This window comes from Cyprinodon tularosa, unplaced genomic scaffold (assembly GCF_016077235.1).
Source record: "Cyprinodon tularosa strain WSP-4 unplaced genomic scaffold, ASM1607723v1 ctg17, whole genome shotgun sequence".
Lineage (NCBI taxonomy): Eukaryota > Metazoa > Chordata > Actinopteri > Cyprinodontiformes > Cyprinodontidae > Cyprinodon > Cyprinodon tularosa.
The window spans coordinates 2,618,431-2,638,804 of record NW_024038531.1 but is presented as its reverse complement, the minus strand read 5'-3'; the positions used below and the strand labels follow the sequence as shown (position 1 = coordinate 2,638,804).

General features: G+C 38.5%; 2 protein-coding genes across 4 annotated transcripts in view; both read left to right on the top strand.

The window, feature by feature from the left end:
* Nucleotides 1-5,268, top strand: part of LOC119781036 (ankyrin repeat and BTB/POZ domain-containing protein BTBD11-A) — a 246,226-nt gene extending 240,958 nt beyond the window's left edge. For both annotated transcript variants that reach the window (XM_038281356.1, XM_038281355.1), the window contains one exon: nt 1,590-5,268. In XM_038281356.1, the coding sequence (XP_038137284.1) occupies nt 1,590-1,820 (231 nt within the window). In that variant the 3' untranslated portion in view covers nt 1,821-5,268. The remainder of the gene's footprint in view (nt 1-1,589) is intronic.
* Nucleotides 5,269-9,949: 4,681 nt separating this feature from the next.
* Nucleotides 9,950-17,679, top strand: LOC119781022 (zinc finger protein 420-like). Of its 2 annotated transcripts, XM_038281316.1 has the most exons (7): nt 9,950-10,093; nt 13,007-13,209; nt 13,292-13,393; nt 13,470-13,565; nt 13,663-13,773; nt 13,847-13,970; nt 14,667-17,679. In XM_038281316.1, exons 1-7 carry the CDS (start codon nt 10,066-10,068, stop codon nt 17,279-17,281), a joined length of 3,279 nt encoding a protein of 1,092 aa, XP_038137244.1. In that variant the 5' UTR covers nt 9,950-10,065; the 3' UTR covers nt 17,282-17,679. The 2 variants fall into 2 exon arrangements, with proteins under 2 accessions (XP_038137244.1, XP_038137245.1); XM_038281317.1 differs by lacking the exon at nt 9,950-10,093 and having other exon boundaries at nt 13,069-13,209; nt 13,679-13,773.
* Nucleotides 17,680-20,374: the final 2,695 nt, after the last annotated feature.

Below are 20,374 nucleotides of genomic sequence, written 5' to 3'. Positions count from 1 at the left end.
ACCTAAAAACCAGAGCTGATTTCACGGAGGCTGTAATTCATGGTGTTGCAGTTGCTTTGACAAAGCACCGTCTTCCTGATAGATTGATGTGTAGTTTAATCTGTTCTAGTCCTAAAATTGTACTTTTGTCTACATTTTGAGAGAGGGCTCCATAATATTATCCGGATATTTTACAGCGCTTTTCTCCTGCTTCTGTTCAGTATAAAGAAGCCCAGGATTTTAGTTAATAGGATACATTTACATAGTTGCATGCATTGTTGGACAAATTAAATCCCAAAATGTGATATATTTAATATTAAAAGTTACATTTAGGAAAAGGCATTATAAAATTAAGGTGCACGATAATTTGTCATGAATTTCTGAATCACAACAAATATAGTGATATAGAAAAAACAAAAACCTTTAGGCTACATGACATAAGCTCTCTTTCTGTGCCTCATTTATTAGCTACTGAGTGCAGTGCTTCCACAGAAGGACTTACAAAGTCAAATTTCCATGAAATGCAACATGAACATAGTTTATACTATTTCAAAATTAACATTAACCCTTTAAAGCCCGATCCAAGAATAAAACAAAACAGAAAATTACTTTTTGTTGGTTTGAAGTCCCTATTTGGCCTTTTAACAAAATATGTAAAAAGAAAAAACAGAAATACATTTTTGATATTAATAATTTATTACTATTCGATAAGTCAAGATTATTTTTGTGTAGTCTTCTGCCCTCTGTTATCAGGTATATCTGATTGCGTACAATAGGATTTTGAGCAAAGTTTTTACCATTAAATTATGCAAAAGGTGTCAGATGCAAAACAACAGACTCTACAATGTGACACTACAACGGCAATAACCTGTGCAATTTATGATGTTCAATTACTATTTGATACCCTGTGCAATAACCTGTTTCTCTATATTTGACACCAAGTGCAATAACTATATAAATAAATATAAATATCCCTCTATATAAATACCCATGTAAGCACCCTATGCAAGAACCCTATATAGTAATCCTAATATAATTTTTTTTTTAATCAATCAATCAAATTGACATGTTAAAGCAAAGTTAGCATTCTCTCAGCACGTTAACATCACTACATCATTATGCGTATTTTTTTGCTTTTAAATATTTATAATTAAAATGTTTCAAGACTCTTAATTAAGTGATGATTGAGATCTCTGTGGAGTTTTTTTTTTTTTTACTTTTTCTTCTTTTCAGACTAATGTGGCTTCAGCCACTGCCAAATTAAATTACGTCGATCACCAGCTTTTACCCACTAGGTTTTCTAATGAAGTGAAAAGTTTATAATTGTACAAATTTTTGGAAACTGTGTCTTGAATAAGCATCTGAACGATTGGCCTCCAAGATAAAGAATTGTGCTTTTTTTACCAGGATATTTTTCACCTTTTGATGAATATTTGCCAATATAGGAATTGTAGAAAATAATGGGGGGAAAAAACTCATTTAAAACTGTCAAACTCGGAATTTAATTCTAAAATAGGAAATTAAATAACATGGACATTTTTTTGAAGCTAACTCACTTCAGAATTTCAGTTTAAGATCTCTGTTTTCCCTTTCTCCTTCCCTCATAACAGTTCCTGGGTGCCTTGGAGCTTACGGCTTTCATCGAGGGCTACTTCCTGAAGAACATGGTGCTGCTGATTGAACTCGACACCTTCAAGCAGCTTCTGTACGAGCCCCTTCCTGCAGAGAGCCCTGCATCCAGCCCCGGCATCTGCTCTGACATCCTCCACGACCTGGAGAAGACCCTGGCCACCCGCATCCACTCCATCCACCTCTCCACCTCTAAGGGCTCTGTGGTGTGACCACCGGCCTGCTCCCATCCACTCGCAGCATCTATGTAACACCCATTTAGCAATCACCGTCCTGCCCAGTCAAACTGTAGTTGGATAACGCCAGGAAGTCCCTTTAATTCTGCTGCTTGTTGAAGGTTAATGTTGACGTTTGTGACTAAACTTATTCTTTGCCTTGAACTCCTGTCCTTTTGGTTCCCGCTGTTCACTCCACATAAAAACCAATAAAAGCAAACCTGGCTTGATCACATAGTCTGATAAAAATTCAGCTCTGAATTGTATTTCATACAGAACTCATGCATGAAATACATATTTTAAACTTTTTTCACTTAAAGTAGAAATTTAACTCGATTATTAGAGCTCTGAAGTTTACAACACATACATCAGCTGGACTTGGAGGCCTTGGCAGCAGCAGATTCAATCCCCACTATACGACCACTTGAAGTGACCTGTAGCAATGTCAGGAGGTAAAACTTTAAGGTGGACTTACTCACACTTCAATCCGTCGGTGTGTTTTTCCTGGACATGTTTCACTGTGTTAAATCTGCCGCGCTGCAGAAGCCAAACCAATCACATGAACTTCCGCTCTGGCCGCCGCTGCAGAGCCGATTCAAATAAACACGGCCAGCTCGCTGAAATCTATGCTGACTCGATCCCTTAAACTCGGATGTCTGACTGGGAAATGATTTCTGTTTTTGCATGACACCCTCTCTACTGAGCTGCCATTATGTTGCTTTTTTATGCACAGCTTACTTCATGGACCAAATTGAGGAGATTGCTGCTGAATGACTTTTTATCCACCGCAAGACATGGCGGGATTCTGAAGCTGGACCTCACTTTGTAGGTTTTTTTTTTTCTGAAAGCAGTGTAAATATCTTCTGATAAACATCATACTGGTTGTAATTTTTTTGCAAGCTGGGTATCAAATCCCCCCACACGCTTGCTTGGCTGATGACGGCGGTTCCTGCTAAACGTGCTCCCTGCTGTGCGTCCGAATTATGCAAAGCTGCATGTTTAACCCATCTGTGTGACCCCTGTGTTTTTGCTTTAGACGTGTTATATAAAACATAGGACTGAGTGGGATACTGGTTGTTCCAGTTTTAGTCAAGCTGAACAGATTTCCATGGAATAATGTGGTTCCTTAAACATTCCAGATGCGGATAACGTTAGCCTCAGCATCGATACTGAACCTTTTCAAGACACCATATCCCATTTAAACTGCCAGCTGTTTGTTAAAACATTACTTTAGCTGCTGTTCTGTACTTTGACATCCATTATGAAAAATGATATTTGATATACATTTAAGAAAACTATACAATAAATTGTCAATATTTGGTTAAATTAAAGTAGGCAGGTAAGTTGCAAAAAGTGAAGGCAGTGCTTGCTGTGCAGGACCTGAATAAAGCTAGAAGAGATGCAGAGGATGAGCAGATGAACCAGTGACTAAAGACATAAAGAGGAATCGGAAGAACTGAAGAGTGGAACTAGAATCACAAATAGAGAAGAGAGGAGACCAAGGGAAATAAATGGCAGAACAGGAACTGAACACAGTCAGGAAAGTAATAAGCAGTAGACAAAAAAACAACTACTGTAGATATTAGAAACAGAGACAACAGGGGGAGTGGGAAACCTAGAAACTTTAGGAAAACAGGCAGCTAAGAAGAAAACGGAACGATAAGGGACAGATGGACCAAAATAAAACAGGAAGTTACTGATAAAGGAAACCAAAGATAACTCAAAATGCAAAAAAACAATAATAAACAAAGTCCAATACATGACAATGAGCAGATAAAATGTAAACATTTTGATTCTTTTCAAACTCCTTTTATTATTTTGCACAAAACATGTTTTTAAGCATTAAACAAAAGATATGAAACCAACATGCACTTTCCAGCTGGCCTTCCAAGAGTTACTTTGGCTTAAAACTACTTGGTTAAAAAAAGTTTTCATGTTTTTTCTGTTGCAAAAGGTTTCCTCATATCATTGATCAAGTTAAAATTCAGCTGTTACTTAGACATATGTGTTAAAAGTAGCAGAGGTTCAAAACTAGACACTGAGTAATGCTAACAGATGTTTATCCTTTCTGCTCAGATGAACAGAAAGTTCTCAAATTGATGCATTTAGCTGTACTTTGCTATACAGCTAAAATAGATTTAATGAATGTAACACAAAGATTTGTAAGACAGAGATTTTGAAAGCATGCAATTTTCCCAATCCAGCAACACACCAAAAAAAAAAAGTTTCTGTCCAGCTTTTACAATGCAAATGTTTGTTTCATCCTTTATATTGTCATAAAATATAAAATCTTCTCGCTTCAAATATTGTAGCACACAAAAAATGACTTCAATATTTTACTTTTTGGGCCCGTTTACAAATTTTTAGAACATTTAAAGTTGTGTCGATATTGACAACAAAAAAATAAATAAATAGATGTTAAAATAAAAACTTTATTTTCTTATCTACATAACAGTGTATATTTTATTTTACATTCAGCTGTTTTGTTTTACAAAATAAAAGCGTTATATTTAATAATATAGAGAAGAAGCAATATTTACATTTAATTGTGTTCCCATGAGATTAGCTAGGATGTAAATGTGAACTCAAAGAGATGTAAATTAAATGAGTGATTGAATATCGCGCATATATTTTTTAGGGTTAAATATCCGTGGCAGCCCATGGTGTATTTTTGCTTTAAAGAGTTTAATGTATGTTGATAACTTCAACGAATCATTACATATTCACATATTTTAATGGAAACGCTTTATTTGAAAGATATATATATATATAACCTGATGCAAACCAAGGTTCATGATGATGTCAAGCACTTTTTTGTGCCAGTGTTACTGTAGCCTCACACAATCGGAGTTTTACAAGTGAGCTTGAGTTCAAGTCTTATTGTGACCCAACAGCAGCTGAGTACAACACAAATGTGACAATAAAGTCAGAGATTTTACGCTTATCTGTTTTTGTTAGTCTTAATGTTATGCCAGTAGCAAAAAACAAACAAAAAAACTTAGCGTGTCCCATTTCTGGCATCTCTGTCCCAAAAACCGGGTCAAAGCTGTAGAGTAAATGTCAGTTTGCATGGCTCTTCTTGTTTACTGTTGTTGGGAATGTGTTCTGTACTGCAGCTTTGTCTAAACGCCCTCCTTTGTGTTTGTCTGAGAATTTATTATCCTGAGTATTTGTTACTGGTAATATACCCTAATTTTCCTTAGACACAGTGATAACTTGCATGGGTTAGTTCAAATCCACACGGGGATGAAACTTTTGCTACTTTCCTTTGAGGGGAAACTGTACATTGTACAAATTATATATACGAAATATAAATTATACATGGTGTAAGAAGCAGAGATGTGGTGGAGTATAACAACAAAGAGAAATGTTACACTCATGCTGCGGTTTCTGTCATTCCATGACATGCTATTGTGGACAGCTAATAAAGACCTCAGTTTAAAAACCTTTTTTTTTGTTAGATTTTTATTCCTGGTTTTTCTGAGCCTTGCTTTCCACCTGAACTTTTGCTGTATTTTTGCATTAAAAAATAATGTTTTTTTTGCAGGGGGGGAAATATAATTGTGAGTTGAGCAGCAGATATTTGTTTCTTGCCCCTTTAAACGACACCAAGACCAGTTTTTGTTACAGGCAGGATGATGATGGCTTCATTTTATAGCAATCTTAGTTTACAGATACATAGATTAGGTTTTACTACCACCTTAACCCCTTGAACCCTACGGACCCACCGGCGGGTCCAGCTGCTACGTGACCTCGTAATCTTACCAAACCCCCAGTATTGATGTAAAAAACATATTTGGCACAGTTTGGTGACATTTATGGATAAATGTGCCAAAATGGCCTCTCCGCCTAAGAAATTTCTCACTAATACCATTCTAAAATAAATATGATTCATCCGATTGAGTCCAGATTTGGTATATTTTTACACAACATTTAGATTTGAAAGTCTGTACTACTTTTTTGTGCTATAAATAATATTTTGGTAGTGTTTTGCAATGTTTATTTAAAAGAAAATTTTGGCGAGGTTCAAAAAATGCAAAATATTTTGTATTTTGTCCCTAATATTTCAGGCAGGGTCAAAGCTACAATGGTGCTGACACCAGAAAACCATTCTATGACATCTTACCTTTACAGACGTACCAAAAGTTTCTTCTTAAATCTAATAGCTGTGAGGCTATAAGTGATTTACTTTTGTATGTTTTTGTCAGGCAGAAATTTATTTATACCCCCTTAGGGTGTAAGAGGTTAATCCAATTACCTCACTTTTAGGGTCCCATAGTCCCAACAAGCTTGGCAAAGATGATCAGAGACTGACCTTCCACTTATAAGATCAGTTAGAACACATTTGAGCCAGATACCAACACAACCAAACTAAAACAAATGATTTGAGACATTAATCCAGCTGTGTTGCCACACTTGCTGCCTGCAAATGCAGAAGCTTCTACGCTGTGTTGCGAGCTTAAGATATTTTACAGAGAAGGTGCAAAAATCTAACCTGACTCCGCCAGATGGATTTGCTCTGCATATCCATCTGGAAACCTGCCGTTGAAGTAATTTTGGGAAGGGGCGAAAATACTGGTTAGCTGATTGGCCTATGTTGGTGATAGACGGGCCAAATAAACCAATCAGATCAACAAAGCATATGACGTACTAACAGAGCGACGACGAAGAGGAGCCAATTGATAGATCAAACTCTTGCCTAAACCAGTCGGGAGAAGAGCAAAAACATCTTTTCCTCTGAGAAAAGCCTCCAGAGCAGTGTTTTGCTCTTCTTTCAGTGAAGAAATACTCTGTAATTCCGATAAAACTTGCTCGATAGCCACGCTAACACTAGTTTCATCGGCTGAAGCCGCCATGTTCTTTAGACTGAACTGTCACGCTTCTCGTTGCGTCACACCTCAACCCGCCTCAAAGCCAACGCTGATTGGACGTTCGTTTGGTGAACAGCTCCAAATTTTCTTTAACGGAGAGTCTCCAGACTGATCTGCGAGTGAAACCTTGAAATCTTGCGAGACCAAGATGGTCTCACGAGGCTAGCAAAAATCTTTCTCTAAATCTAAATGTGCAAAACATACCCTGAGATCTACAGCTGACGTGATTGGTGGTGCTGACTGAATACAGACTGAAAACTGCACAACCCACTTATTTTTATTATGTAGGAATTCGTATCGACATTATAAACTCCTGTGTCACTCAGACATTTATTTTGTGCTTTTAGGAGAAACGTATCTAATCCATCTTGACTACTGGTCCTGATTACCTACTTGAAAAGCTGATTAAATGATTAATTTTGAGTTATCTTTATAAAGCTTTTGAGTTTCCTACACAACAAAATGTGTCCATGGTGATTAATATGTTATAATACACTTTTGTTGCAGTATGTCGATGACATACAGGCTATTAATACAACATAAATCTAATTTCAATCAACCCAGGGGCGCAATGGCGTAACTATCGGTAAGCAGAGACTGCAGTTGCTTAGTGGCCCTCGATCTCTTAGGATTCCCGTAACTGACACCGGGTAGACCCCCTTCGCAATTATGGACTAGCATGTCTCATTGAGTATGTAAAAATGCGAAAAATTCCTTTTGAAACCCAAGTGATTTTGAGATGACTGACCGGACCTTATTTATACCTCAACACATGCCAGATTTCAACATGATGGTGAGCCGTTTAAACACGACACCTATAGCAAAGCAGACAGTGGTACTTTTAATTACTATGTTAATAACTGTTTATAGTTCATTAGACGGTTGGTAAAAAAATACACTCATATAATGTTTCAAACCACAATAAAGATCTTAAAAGAACGATGTATTTGAGTATTTTATATTTTACACTTCGACCTGGAATTATGGGTAATCCAGAGAGTAGGTGGGGAACAGGGTGTTGTACTTCATATGGGGCCCACCCTGATAATGTTGCTTAGGCGCCTATTGTAGCGTCATTACGCCATTACAGGGGCGTCAACTGGGTAATATTTGATGTGGATCTCATTTGTCAGACTATTGTATTATAGTTCACTAATATTTTCTTAACAGAAATTTAAAAAAAATAAGAAAATACAATATATGTACATTTTTTGTTGTTTTTGGAAAACTGCTGGAAAATAAACCAGTTTTTCTCCTTTTTTTTAAATTAAAAGCCTATGACATTGTTTTATAAAAGACGAGCACTACTTTCCATAAAAGTTGTAGAAATGGCTTATATTCATTCGAAAATTAAAAGAATGACCTTTTTAGGCCGGTATTATTTATGCCAATTACAAATATGTTCTCATTAAAGCTGCAGTCTGTAACATTGAGAAGAGAGCAGACTTAGACTGAAAATTTGAAGAAAAACAGGTTTCACGCCAATCCCCCACCCTCTCTGCTTCACTCATGCCCCACCTCCAAGCTCCACCGCTCTCAAAGCATCTGCGCGGCTACCGCATGCGACCAGAAGGGGGGGTGGGGGGGTGGGGGGGGGCGGGATTCAGCGTGTGTGAGCTGTGATTGACACTCCATCAGACGCTCCTCTGGCTGTGATTGGTTGTTTTGACTCGTCCCGAATTATTCTTTCCAGATTGAAATACAGGCAGTAGGCGGTACCAATTGAAGCAGTTTTTTTCACAGGTTACATATCACATGTACTGCTGTCTGGGCATAGGGACAGTTTTAGCCAATATGACAAAAAAGTGATTTTTAAAAACTTACAGACTTCAGCTTTAACAGAGAGAGTTTCACTTCTCTATGCCCTCTACTTACATCTTCTTAGGGGCGACAGTGGCGTCCGGTGTGGGATTTTGCCCTGAAATCGAAGGATTGACGGTTCAAGCCTTGCTTCTGGCTACAATGTAGCTTGCCACCATCGGTGTGTGAGTATATGGGTGAAAAAGGGCTATATAGGTACAGGCCATTTACCATTTCTCTACATAATGTGCGCACTGCTGTTCCAAACTGTGGCTTCCAACTAGTAATAACAGAAAGTGAATCCCCTAGCACAGGATGCGTAGCTGGAATTTTTATAAGGGTGGCCAGACAATACCCAATGAACACTGAGGGGTCGCCGAACGTGGATAGGCGCCAGAACTTCAGGGTCAATCTACAGTGTTCCAACAGGAAAATTAACGCGCACAACATCCATATTCTCTAATTAAGACAAACTGTACTTTCCTACAACCTTTGCTAACAAATAGACGAATATATTCAAACTTCTGTGCTTTCTAGATAAAAAGGTATAGTGGATACAATTCTTTCGGTTGTGAGTTCTGGGGCAAACATCTCTTCCCCTGTCATTACTTACCTACTTTATAAACAATTATTCTGCATAAAATGGATATTACCAAGTACTAATCTCACATAAATTGATCAAGTTTGTATTAAAATAGTTATTTATCTATGATTTCACTGAAGACTCCCAGATGACTTTCAGAGACACACCATTTTCTCTTTACCCCATATAACTCTGAAAAGAGCACGAATTATCATCTTTAATGTTAGTATATTGATGTGCATAATTAACCACATTGTTTTTGTGGTCAAATAATTGTTATATGAAAAATTAAAATTTTTTTAATATTCCACTTGAGAGTATAACTGCTGCTACCGTCTGTATTAGAGGGGGGGGGGGGGAATGGCAGGGGTGTCCAATGATTATCTAAGGGTGGCCCTGGCCCCCCATCTAGCTTTCTATCTACTGGTTCTCACTTTGTTTCTACATTTCTATTACGATCTATAACATTTGTTGATATTATTTACTGCAGTAAGTATGTGTGGGGAAAAAAAGAAAAAAAAAAGAAGTATGTTTATGCACTTGGCTGGCTTTTCTTTTTACTGAGTCTGGCACCACTGGATGGCGCAGACCCCCTTTGTCTCTTAAATTAATCGGGAACTTATTTGATATTCTATTCCTTGTGATATTAGTAGATGGTGTGGATTGTGATAAATAAAGTAGATCCAATTAACATTTGAATCCATGATCATTTCAGAAAACAGCCTCTGATTAAAAATATTAACCTCAAGACATTTTATTTCTCCCACAGTAATTAAATCCTGTCACATATCAAGGTTAAAACAGAGGTGTGTTGTGTTTAAAGGACTGGTGGCGAGATTCTCCTACTGCGCATGCCCAGTCTGTATAGAAGACTGTCGCGCCGCCCTTCGTCTCCGTCTCTGCTCGCTCTGCAGGCTTCATGTGAACACAGACCTGAAACGGTCCTGGAGTAAACTGTTTGTGGCAAGCGATAACTTTGCGAAGAGCGATGGAGAGCCTGGATCACGTGGAAAACGGTAAGCCAATGAGGATGGATGCACTCTTTGTTCTTAACGAGTTATAAGTTGATGTTTAGAAGTGTGTGCGCCCCATTTTCAATATGGCGTAGCTCGATTTGGGAGGTTGACGGTTGATCTCTGCTCCACCAGAAGGCTGCTGCGCGCTCAGCATAGACTTGAGGCCTACATTTAAAGTCAATTAACCTTAAAGTTTCGTTGATTTTTGGTAATTGTACACTAACTGAACTTGTTTTAACGGTTGTGCCCGCACATCGTAACAACTACTTGCTGCTGCGTTCAAGGGTTTTATTTAGACCGGTTTTTCGCTAACTTATTTCTTTATCTTAAAGACAACCTTTTAGAAAGTGAAATTTGAACTAACACGCCTTATAGAGCTCTTGTTAAAACTTGTCAATGTTTTTTTTCTTCTTTTTTTATATAATGTGGTTCAATAGAGAGATAGGACCGATTCGGCTATAAATCGGTTAAAAGCGCAACGCGACTTTACGACAGTCTTAAACGCAACATGGAGACCTGACTTGTGCCTGAACTAAATTGAGCTCCATAAATGCCAAAAGTTAAGTAACCTAAGTTGTTAAACTATTACTTAATCGTCCTGATTGTTAACCTAATGATTACAAATAAATCAATTATTACTTTAAATGACTGCAGACACAGATATATACCCTTTATAGGGCAAGTTACTTTTTTGATCACTTGCATACCTCTTTAAAAAAAAATTGTCCCTCTCCTTCCCTCAGTGAGTTCTGGAAGCACTAGATCTATATCCTACATGGCTATAAATTTTATTTTGGCATTTGACCAATTAGATTAGCCCTTGAATGATATATTACTTACTGAAAATTAAGTTGGAAAAAAGTTAAGTCAAGAAAAAAGGTAAAAATCTAATTGAAAAGTTAAAAAGTAAAGTTAAATAATTAATAAACCTTGTTAACAATTATATTTAGGTTTATAAACTTAAAAGTAAGTGACAAAAAATGTTTCTTTTACTCTCTGGGTGTTTTTCATGAATTTCTTATAGAAACACATGTTATTTTTCTTAATATATTAATTCAAGTTAATACGGTCTTTTCAAGGATTCCAGTAAAACTATTGGCTTGAATTTTTTATTTCCAAAGTATTTCACTGAGTGCCCCATAAAGGGTTAAGTATAAGTACTATCATTTAACTTTTTTTTTGTACCAACTCTGCTCTAGTAAAGATAATCTGTGTTCACTGTGCAAGTTATTAATCAGAAAATAGGTTCTATTATGAGACACTATTACAGTTCACCTTTTTCATGTCAATAAATCAAAGCATAAAGTTGGAGCTCTAATTTATCTTGTTCAAATGAGTGCAAAGTTTATTGCTGAGAAACAGTTTGCAATCTCCAACATATTCAAAGAAGAGTTAAATTTTTGGGCCTAAACTCTGAAACTAATGTTTGGTAAATCACCAAAATGACACCCCAGTAAAACACAGTATTAGCAGCAAGATGATTGATTGTTTACCTTTCTTTTTCTTTTTTCTAAAAGTGGATAAAGTTCACTTTCAGCTTTCAGTGCGTTTTGATCCAACACTTATTAGAGGATTTTAAAAAGCTTAGGATGCGTTTAATTCTCCAGCATCTGAGTAAGTCCAAACATTACTCCCAAATTGTAAATGAAGTTTCAGAATGACCTAACCGTGCTTTCGGTTCAGATCTGTGTTTATCACAAAACCAGCTCAGTCACCTCCCAAAATCAACTTGAAATGAATTCTTCATCTCCATAAAGCTTTTCAGCAGATGAAAGCAGGAAGTGCTCCAAAATCTCCTGATAGCTGCATTGACCCTGCCCTCGATAAAACACAGTGGACCAACACCAGCGGGTGACATGGCGCCCCAGACCATCACTGACTGTGGGTACTCGACACTGGACTTCTGGCATTTTGGCATTTCCTTGCACCTTGATTTCCAAATGAAATGCAAAACTGAGCAACAGTCCAGTGCTGCTTCTCTGTATCCCAGGTCAGGAGCCTCTGCTGCTGTTTCTGGTTCAAAAGTGGCTTGACCTGGGGAATGCTGCACCTGTAGCCCATTTCCTGCACACGCCTGTGCATGGTGGCTCTGGATGTTTCTACTCCAGACTCAGTCCACTGCTTCTGCAGGTCCCCCAAGGTCTGGAATAATCTTCCTCAGGGTCCGGTCACCTCTTCTCGTTGTGCAGCGTTTTCTGCCACTTTTTCCTTCCCACAGACTTCCCACTGTGGTGCCTTGATGCAGCACTCTGGGAACAGCCTATTGGTTAAGAAATATCTGTGCCATACCTTCTTGCTTGAGGGTGTCAACGATGGCCTTCTGAACAGCAGACAGGCTGACAGTCTTACCCATGATTGGGGTTTTGAGTGATGAACCAGGCTTGGAGTTTTAAAGACCTCGGGAATCTTTTGCAGGTGTTTAGAGTTAATTTGTCGATTCAGATCATTAGGTGCATAGCTTGTTTAGAGACCTTTTTCATGATATACTAATTTTATGAGGTGGGAAATTTGGTTTTCATGAGCTGTATGCCAAAATCATCCGTATTAAGACAATAAAAGACCTGAAATATTTCAGTTAGTGTGCAATGAATCTAAAATATATGAATGTTCAAGTTTTATCATTACATTATGGAAAATCATGAACTTTATCACAATATACAAATATTTTGAGAAGGACTTGTATATTCTTTTTATTTATATGGTTTTTTTTTCTCCACTTCAGGTGTGTTTATCGGTTTATTTGTGCAGGCTATGTATCAGAGGTGTTGGTAAATCTTGCTTCCCCTGTTTATCCTTACGTCATAATGAGGCTTTGTTTTTTCAACATTTTATAAACATTTAATTAGTTTCCTGAAATTTTCCCTTCAATGTTGATTCAAGAAAACCAATTAGAATTTTTCTCTTTTTTTCTAGATCTGCCTCTTCAGCTTCCGTCTCTTCGCCTCTTCATCCCTCCCCTGCGGTTAGTTTCTGGCGCCATGTGGCACACTGTGCAAAGCAGAAACATTCAGGATTACGGGATGGTGGAAAAGTTCGTCAGCACGGTCACAGAGATTCTGCCAGAACTGTTGAATCCGGAGCAGAAGGTCCAGCTTGTCCTTGGACTCCGAGCGCGAGTGAGCAGAGATGTTTATTAATGGTATCATAAAGAAATGGAGACGTGTGAAGCTGTTTGAGAAAGAACTTAATTTCTTGCAGGTGGTTCTTGAACTATGTCGGTCTGAGCAGATTCCAGATACAGAGTCTGTGAGGAGGCACCTGGATCAGATAAGGACTCTCATGTCCACATGGGCAGCACAGGTTGGCGCCTCAAATGATATATTCCGGATTTTCTGATTTTTTTCTTTGTGTTTTAACTTAAACCTTCTGTTCCCAGCCTTGTTTTGCCAATGTCGGTCTTCATCGCACAAACTTTGTGGATCAGGTGGAACTGATGTTAAAAGACCCAGAAGAGAAGAAGAAATTCTTCCAGGTTCGTTCAGAATTACGTGATGTAGAGCATGAGGATGATGTTTGATTCTTTGGCATTAAAATGAATTTGTAGGTGAACTGTGATCATTGTCCTGCAGGATGTTTTCCCCACAGATTTTGGAGCCGATTATGACGACAGACTGCTGACGCTGATGCTGGATTTTGTGTCCAGACTGGATAGGCTCCTCCCTGTACCAGACATCCAGCAGGTATAGGAGCCAGACAATCATAATTTCTCTTTAACTCTTAACTTGCAGACTAATTAGTATTGTTTTATTTTAGACCGCATACCTTCTCAGTGCAGTGCCTTCTGCTTTGGAGGAGTGTTTTCGCTCGGTACCCGACTCACAGCACCTGGCTGCTGTCCTGCGCTACCATGCATCGCTTGGATGTATTGATTCCTCTAGTGAGTTTTCTCTGCATGTAACGCTCTTTGTCACGTGCTTGGTGTGTGCAAACATAATTCCAGTTTCCTTCCACTCATCATCAACGTGGATCTTGTCTTGTTTTTGGGTTTTAATGGTTTGTTTTAATAATAATATATTATCTTATATCTTCTAAGGAAAGCGAGCTAAAAATCGACCGATACAGATTCGTATGGCTGAGGCTTACAATTTTGACATGCTAATATCGACATGCATTAAATATAAATACTTCTTGTATTTATATTTAAATTATGAAAAAAACGGCCACATTATCTTTAAGTATATAATATGTCATCATATTCTAAGGGCAAATCAGATCATCTTATTTACTCGCCCAGATTAATGGTAAATGCACACAATCATTTTCAGAAAGTTTTACCATTTTTACATCAGTTTTCGCTTTATAGACTCACCACATGATGTTGCAGCTGCTATGTATATTCTTAAATGTTTCACTCATTAAATTAACATTCAGGGTAATTCTTGAATGTTAATGATGAATGGGTTTAACATTAGCAGAGATGCAAGTGTTTATTTAGGCCTGAATACTTGATTTTCATCTGGATTAGCAGAAAATGAATTCATTTTAAACAAGTTAATGTTTATAGAAGCGGTTGAAGTGGGGGACGTTGCCACTGAAATGAGCAAGAATGTGAATTATTTTTATTTCCCAACAGATGAAACTCAGACGATTTCATCCTCTGCTGGGACCTCCATCCTGTCATCCCTGTGTCTTCCTCAGCTAGAGCATCTCATGATCTGTTCCGACCCAATACAGACACGGTCTTCTCCTGACAGCTTGACTGTTAAAGTGGATGAAGAGACTGTGACATTGGCTGATGATGCTCAGCCTTCTAGTCCAATTGAGCCCAAAGATCCTGAAGAATCAAATTTGGAAGCAGCTATTCAAGAAGCACCTCATGGGGACTCTGGTGAGGCCGCAGAGCCTCCAGACCTTCAGCCGCCACAACAAACCAGGTGGCTGCGACTGAGGAGAGCTTGTAAAGAAAAGCAAGATCCATCAAAGCCTAAAAGAGTACGAAGGAAATGCCTCAACATTAAAACATGCCCCATTTGCAATAAGACTTTTCCTCGAGCTGCAGGCATGAGACGGCACCTGGAAATACACAAATCAGAGCGGGATTACAGTCACGAGTGCAGCATGTGTGACAAACGATTTAGAGACCAGTATGACCTAAAGCGACACACCATGCGTGTCCATGAAAAGGGAGAGGTGGGTGCCAGCAGTAGAGGCTGGAAATCAAAAGAGTCGACAAATAACACCTGTCCTCACTGTGGGAAGTATTTCGCCTGGCAGAGTGATCTGAGGCGCCACGTAGAGACTCATTCAGGGGAGCGACCACATCACTGTTCTTTGTGTGACAAGAAGTTTAAAAATCCATACGCCTTGAAGTCACACGAGAAGAGCTGCAAAGCCCAGGAGGAGAAAAGGGCCAAGAAAATGGAAAAGGAAAATCCTGAGACGTCTCCAGAGGTTTTAACGGACCCTCCACAAGGTCCGCAAGAGGACATAGACAGCAATCCGCCTTTATGTACGGAGCCGACTCCATATATGCTGCTATCTACTGAAGTCTCAGTCAGACATAAAGTCTGTCCTGTCTGCAGCATGATCATTAAGAACAACAGGGACATTAAGAAGCATTTACGATCTCACTCTGAGGAACGGCCGTATGTCTGCCTCACGTGTGAAAAGGGATTCAAGTACAAAGACACCATAAAGAAGCACCAAACTCTGAAAGGCCACGAAGGCATCAGAGAGGTGCAGTGTAAGAAACTGGAGCGGCTTATCTCTGAGGTTGAGGCTCAGGGCACCGATGATACTGGTGGACTTGAAGAAATGAATCCAGATGCATCCGAGGATGCTCCAAAGGAGAGTCTGCCTGTTCTGAAGATTTCTAAAAAAGGGCTGAAGGTGTGTCCCATCTGTTCCAAGACCTTCGATATGATAAAAACCTTGAACAAGCACCTCCAGTCCCACAGGGTTGATCGGCCGTATTTTTGCGTCCACTGCAAAAGGCGTTATAAAGACTTGTACGGACTCAAAAGACACCAGATCTATGCGGTTTGTTACAACAAACCCCCACGTTACTCGCTAAAGAAAGGGCCCAATCAAAGTGAAACGACCAATACGGATCTTCAACAAATCTTCGTCTGGTGCTCCAACTGCAGCCAACACTTCGAATCCCTGTCTGCTCTCAAGGAGCACCATAGAACCGTGTGCAGAGCCGAACCAACCGTGAAGAAGTGCAACGAGTGCGGGAAGGAGTTCAAGAGTATAACGATGCTCAAGGTGCACAAGAACATTCACAACCCGTTGTACTGCAAAGACTGCAAAAAGATCCTAGCCGACGAGCCCGCCTTCGAGCGGCACAAGTTGTTGCACAGACCGATGCAGTGCACCATGTGCGACAAGACTTTCATCATCTCCAGGCGTCTGAGGGAACATTACGAGAAGGAGCACAACTTTACAGGGCCCTTCCCGTGCACTCAGTGCGACAAGATCTTCGTCCAGTTGTCCTACCTCATCATCCACCAGCGGGTCCACAGAGGAGAGTTTCCCTTCGTCTGTGACAAGTGTCCTGCAAAGTTCAGGACTTCCTCCTTGCTGACAGTTCACCGACGGAAGCACTCTGGGGAGAAGCCTTTCCTGTGCTGGCAGTGTGGGAAGTCTTACCGCGCTGCCTCAGACCTCTCCATGCACATGGGAACCCACTCTGAGGAGAGACCCTGGTCCTGCACTCAGTGCGATATGGCTTACCGCACAAAGGCACAGCTTAAGAACCACGTGGAGCAAGTCCACCTCTGTATCAGGTTCACATGCGCCACCTGCGGGAGGCAGTTCATGAAGGAGATGTCGCTGAAGAGGCACGAGCTCACTCACACAGGCGAGAGGCCTTTTCCCTGCACAGAGTGTGGGAAATCCTTCCTGACGGGTAACGAGCTCCTGCGGCACAGCAGGTACCACACCGGGGTGCGCCCGTACAAGTGCGAGGTGTGCTGCAAGGGCTTCATCCAGTCAAGCTACTTAAAGATCCACATGCGCCTCCACACAGGAGAAAAGCCGTATGCCTGTGACATCTGCGACAAACGCTTCAGATTGTCTAGAAACATGCAGAAACACAGGAGGACTCACGACGGGAAAAAGATCTTCACATGTGAGATCTGTGGATTCGGTTTCGCCCAGAAGAAATTGCTGAACGAACACTGTGTCACCCACGAACAGAACATTGAGAGGGGATACACAAATGAAATCGAGTTGGAATGTCAATAGAGGTTTTCAATAAACATGTTTAAAATGTCCTAATGTTTTTTGAGGCATTCCTATTCCTTTGTTAAATTGTTCAGAGGGATGTTTTCAGTTGACCTTTCTCTATCATCTTTAGTCAACGACATTGAACTAGAAGATAAGAACTTCTATGAAGTTGGACAATGAAATTTTTATTAATATCTTCTACTGATTCAATAATAAATTTGTAACTGTATTCTTTTTTTCTCAGGCTGCTGGAGTTGTCCTGACCTTCTATTGTTCTTAGATTCTAATTAAGCCCAAAATAAATGCTGAATTGTTTTTTGGTTACAGAAAAGTCTAATTTTAACTAGTTATTGGTCAACAAATGTGCAACAATACTATAAATCATTAAGCAAATATATAAAGTTATTGCCAAATTATCTTTTCATGTTATTTTTTTTATTTTTACTGTGTTGAAGTTTTAAAGCAGCCCAGTCAGTCCCAACTGATATATGCAGATATATTCAAAGCTGATTGTAATGGAAATGAGGCATTCCAACCTTGAAAACATAACCAAAGATTAATCATTAAAAATAATGCAAAAAGTTTGCAGTTATAAAGAATCATTTGTCGTCCTGTCCAGTAAGATGTTTATTTTTATTTTAGAAGAACGTGAATAATTTTCATCACGCCAAGTTCTTCTAGGTTTTATGGCAACAGCTGTATTCTCATGGTAATAAATGTAAATGGAAAATTTCAGTAATTACTAGGTCATCTATGCATAGAATTCTTTCCTATTATCTCCCAGAAACAAAGTACTTTAGTAGATGAAAATAATTTTTAGAATCTAATGGTTTATTTCTCTATTTTATAGAGTGCAAGTTTTTATATTTTATTTTAAATCCCTGCTTTGTATGGAAATTTTAAAATCCAAAAAGTGTACAAGGTGTCGCCATTTCCTCACACTATTAAAACTCTCGATAATTACATGAAGAAAAAGCTAAAGATAAATATGAAAGGTTTGAAAACAGAACTCTATATTACCTACTGTGTGTCTGTTTTCAAAATAACAAAGTTATGGACAAATTTTGCTGAAATTTCCAGAGAAGGGTGCGTATTGTGACTGGCAACAAATTATTACATTTTGGTGATGTAAATATAAAAATATACAACTTTTTTTTTATTATTTTGTAATACGATACAGATTATTCAGCTTTAAGAAATGACCCGATACAATATTAGTTTGAGTCATACTAGTTTCTTTTACTTATTTTATACTGTAGAACGTTAGGGAAGGCTTTATGGAGTAATGGGACTAAAGCGGAACAAAAGTCGTTAACAAAAAGAAATGAAAATGATTGACCCATGTAAAACTAACCAATGAATTAGAATACTTTAACCGAAGCAAAGTTTCTATTAGCATAAAAATGAGATTTTAGATACTGGCTGAAAAAAAAAATCAAATATTCATTTTTTGTCTGACATTGGACTGATAATATCGCATCGGGACATCCCTAGTATTAAATTTAGATGGAGGTCAGAATATGTTCGGGGGGTTACCTATATGGTTGTGGTTGGCGCTCTCTCTGTGCTTTTCTAGTGTTAAGGTAACAGTAATGTAGAGGAACTCTGAGCCTGTTTTCCACTCAAACGAGCACAAACAGGTCAGTAAAAGCTTTGCCTAAAGCTATGCAGAGAAACAGGACTAAGGACTGAAAAACAGACGCAACTCCATCTATTATCAAAGTTGTTGATGTAGCTAACCTTTACTAACATGACAGATAAGCTGTTTCTAATGTCTACAAGTGTTCCTATTGTGCGTATTAACAATGCTGGAAGTAGTATCGCCATGACAAACTGACATGTTAATTGAAGAACAACTTCCTTGATCGCAACACATTCATTAAATTGGTTAGTAATAGATTGCCGCCTTTATTTAGTATATTACAGCCATCCGGGACTGGTTTGTGGACCGTTTGGTAGTAAAGAATTACAATAGTCCAGCTTTGAATTAACACATGTTGAATAGTTTCACAGCATCATCTCTGAACAAGGTCTTTCTCATTTTTGCAATACTGCGGAGACGAAAGAGGGAAATTGTAGAGAGCTGTTTGATAGGTTTTTCAAATGACATGTCCAGTTAAAAAATAAAACCAAGGTTTCTTTTACATTATTATCAGAGAACCAGTTTAATTTCATCCAGATAAAGTGACTGATCAAAGTATTTTTCAGACTCTGATCCAAAGACAATAACTTCTGTTTTGTCTGCATTCAGAAGCAGAAAGAAAAGAGTCATCCAGCTTTTAGTTTCTTAAAGGCCTTTAGTCTGTGTAACGGGTTAGTTTCGGCAGGATTTATGGACAAATATAGGTCAGTATCATCCGCATAACAGTGAAAATAAATCAATGTGTCTAATAATTCTATAGATTTATAGCATATATGTTGTAAATATAATAGGCCCTAGCACTGAACCCTGTGGTACTCCACAGGTAACCCTGAAGCTTGGCGAGGATTGTTAACAAGAACAAAAAAAAATCAAGTAAGATTTAAAGCAGCTCATGGTTATTCCTCCAAATCCCACAGAATATTCCAGCCTTTCTAAAAGAATGTTGTGATGGACCGTATCAAATGAAGAGACTTTACATTATCTGAGGCCATGAGAATATCTTTAGTGACTTTCATCAGTGCTATGATGAGCTCTAACACTAGACTGAAACTCTTCCAAAATGCCATTATAATTTAAGTGCTTACACATTTGATGAACAACTATTTTCTCAAAAGTTTTAGATAAAAATGAAGATTAGATATAGGTCTGAAACTGACAAAGTCATTTGGGTTAAGAGCTCATCATAAGAGATTTTTAAATTAAGGTTTAATTACAGTTACCTTCCTCAAAAAACCTAGTTGGAAAAAGTTCTAAAATACAAGTTGAGGGCTGAAGATCATAATTGATCAATTGGATCAAAACAGTCCAAACCCAGTTCAGGTCCTATAGTTACTTTTCTGTAGATGCTGCAGCCCCTTACAGAGATGAACCAATTTAAGGGATGCCAAAGATAGTATTTTTAATAGAATCAATCGTATTTATAAAAAAATACCATAAAATCATCACTACTAAAAGCAGGAGAAATGGAC

Bases quoted from the DNA above. Each gene is read 5' to 3' on its own strand.
- LOC119781022 (XM_038281316.1), top strand. From the start codon at position 10,066: ATGGAGAGCCTGGATCACGTGGAAAACG. The intron at 13,394-13,469 runs GTTGGCGCCTCA...TTCTGTTCCCAG, and splicing joins TGTCCACATGGGCAGCACAG to CCTTGTTTTGCCAATGTCGG. The intron at 13,774-13,846 runs GTATAGGAGCCA...GTTTTATTTTAG, and splicing joins CTGTACCAGACATCCAGCAG to ACCGCATACCTTCTCAGTGC.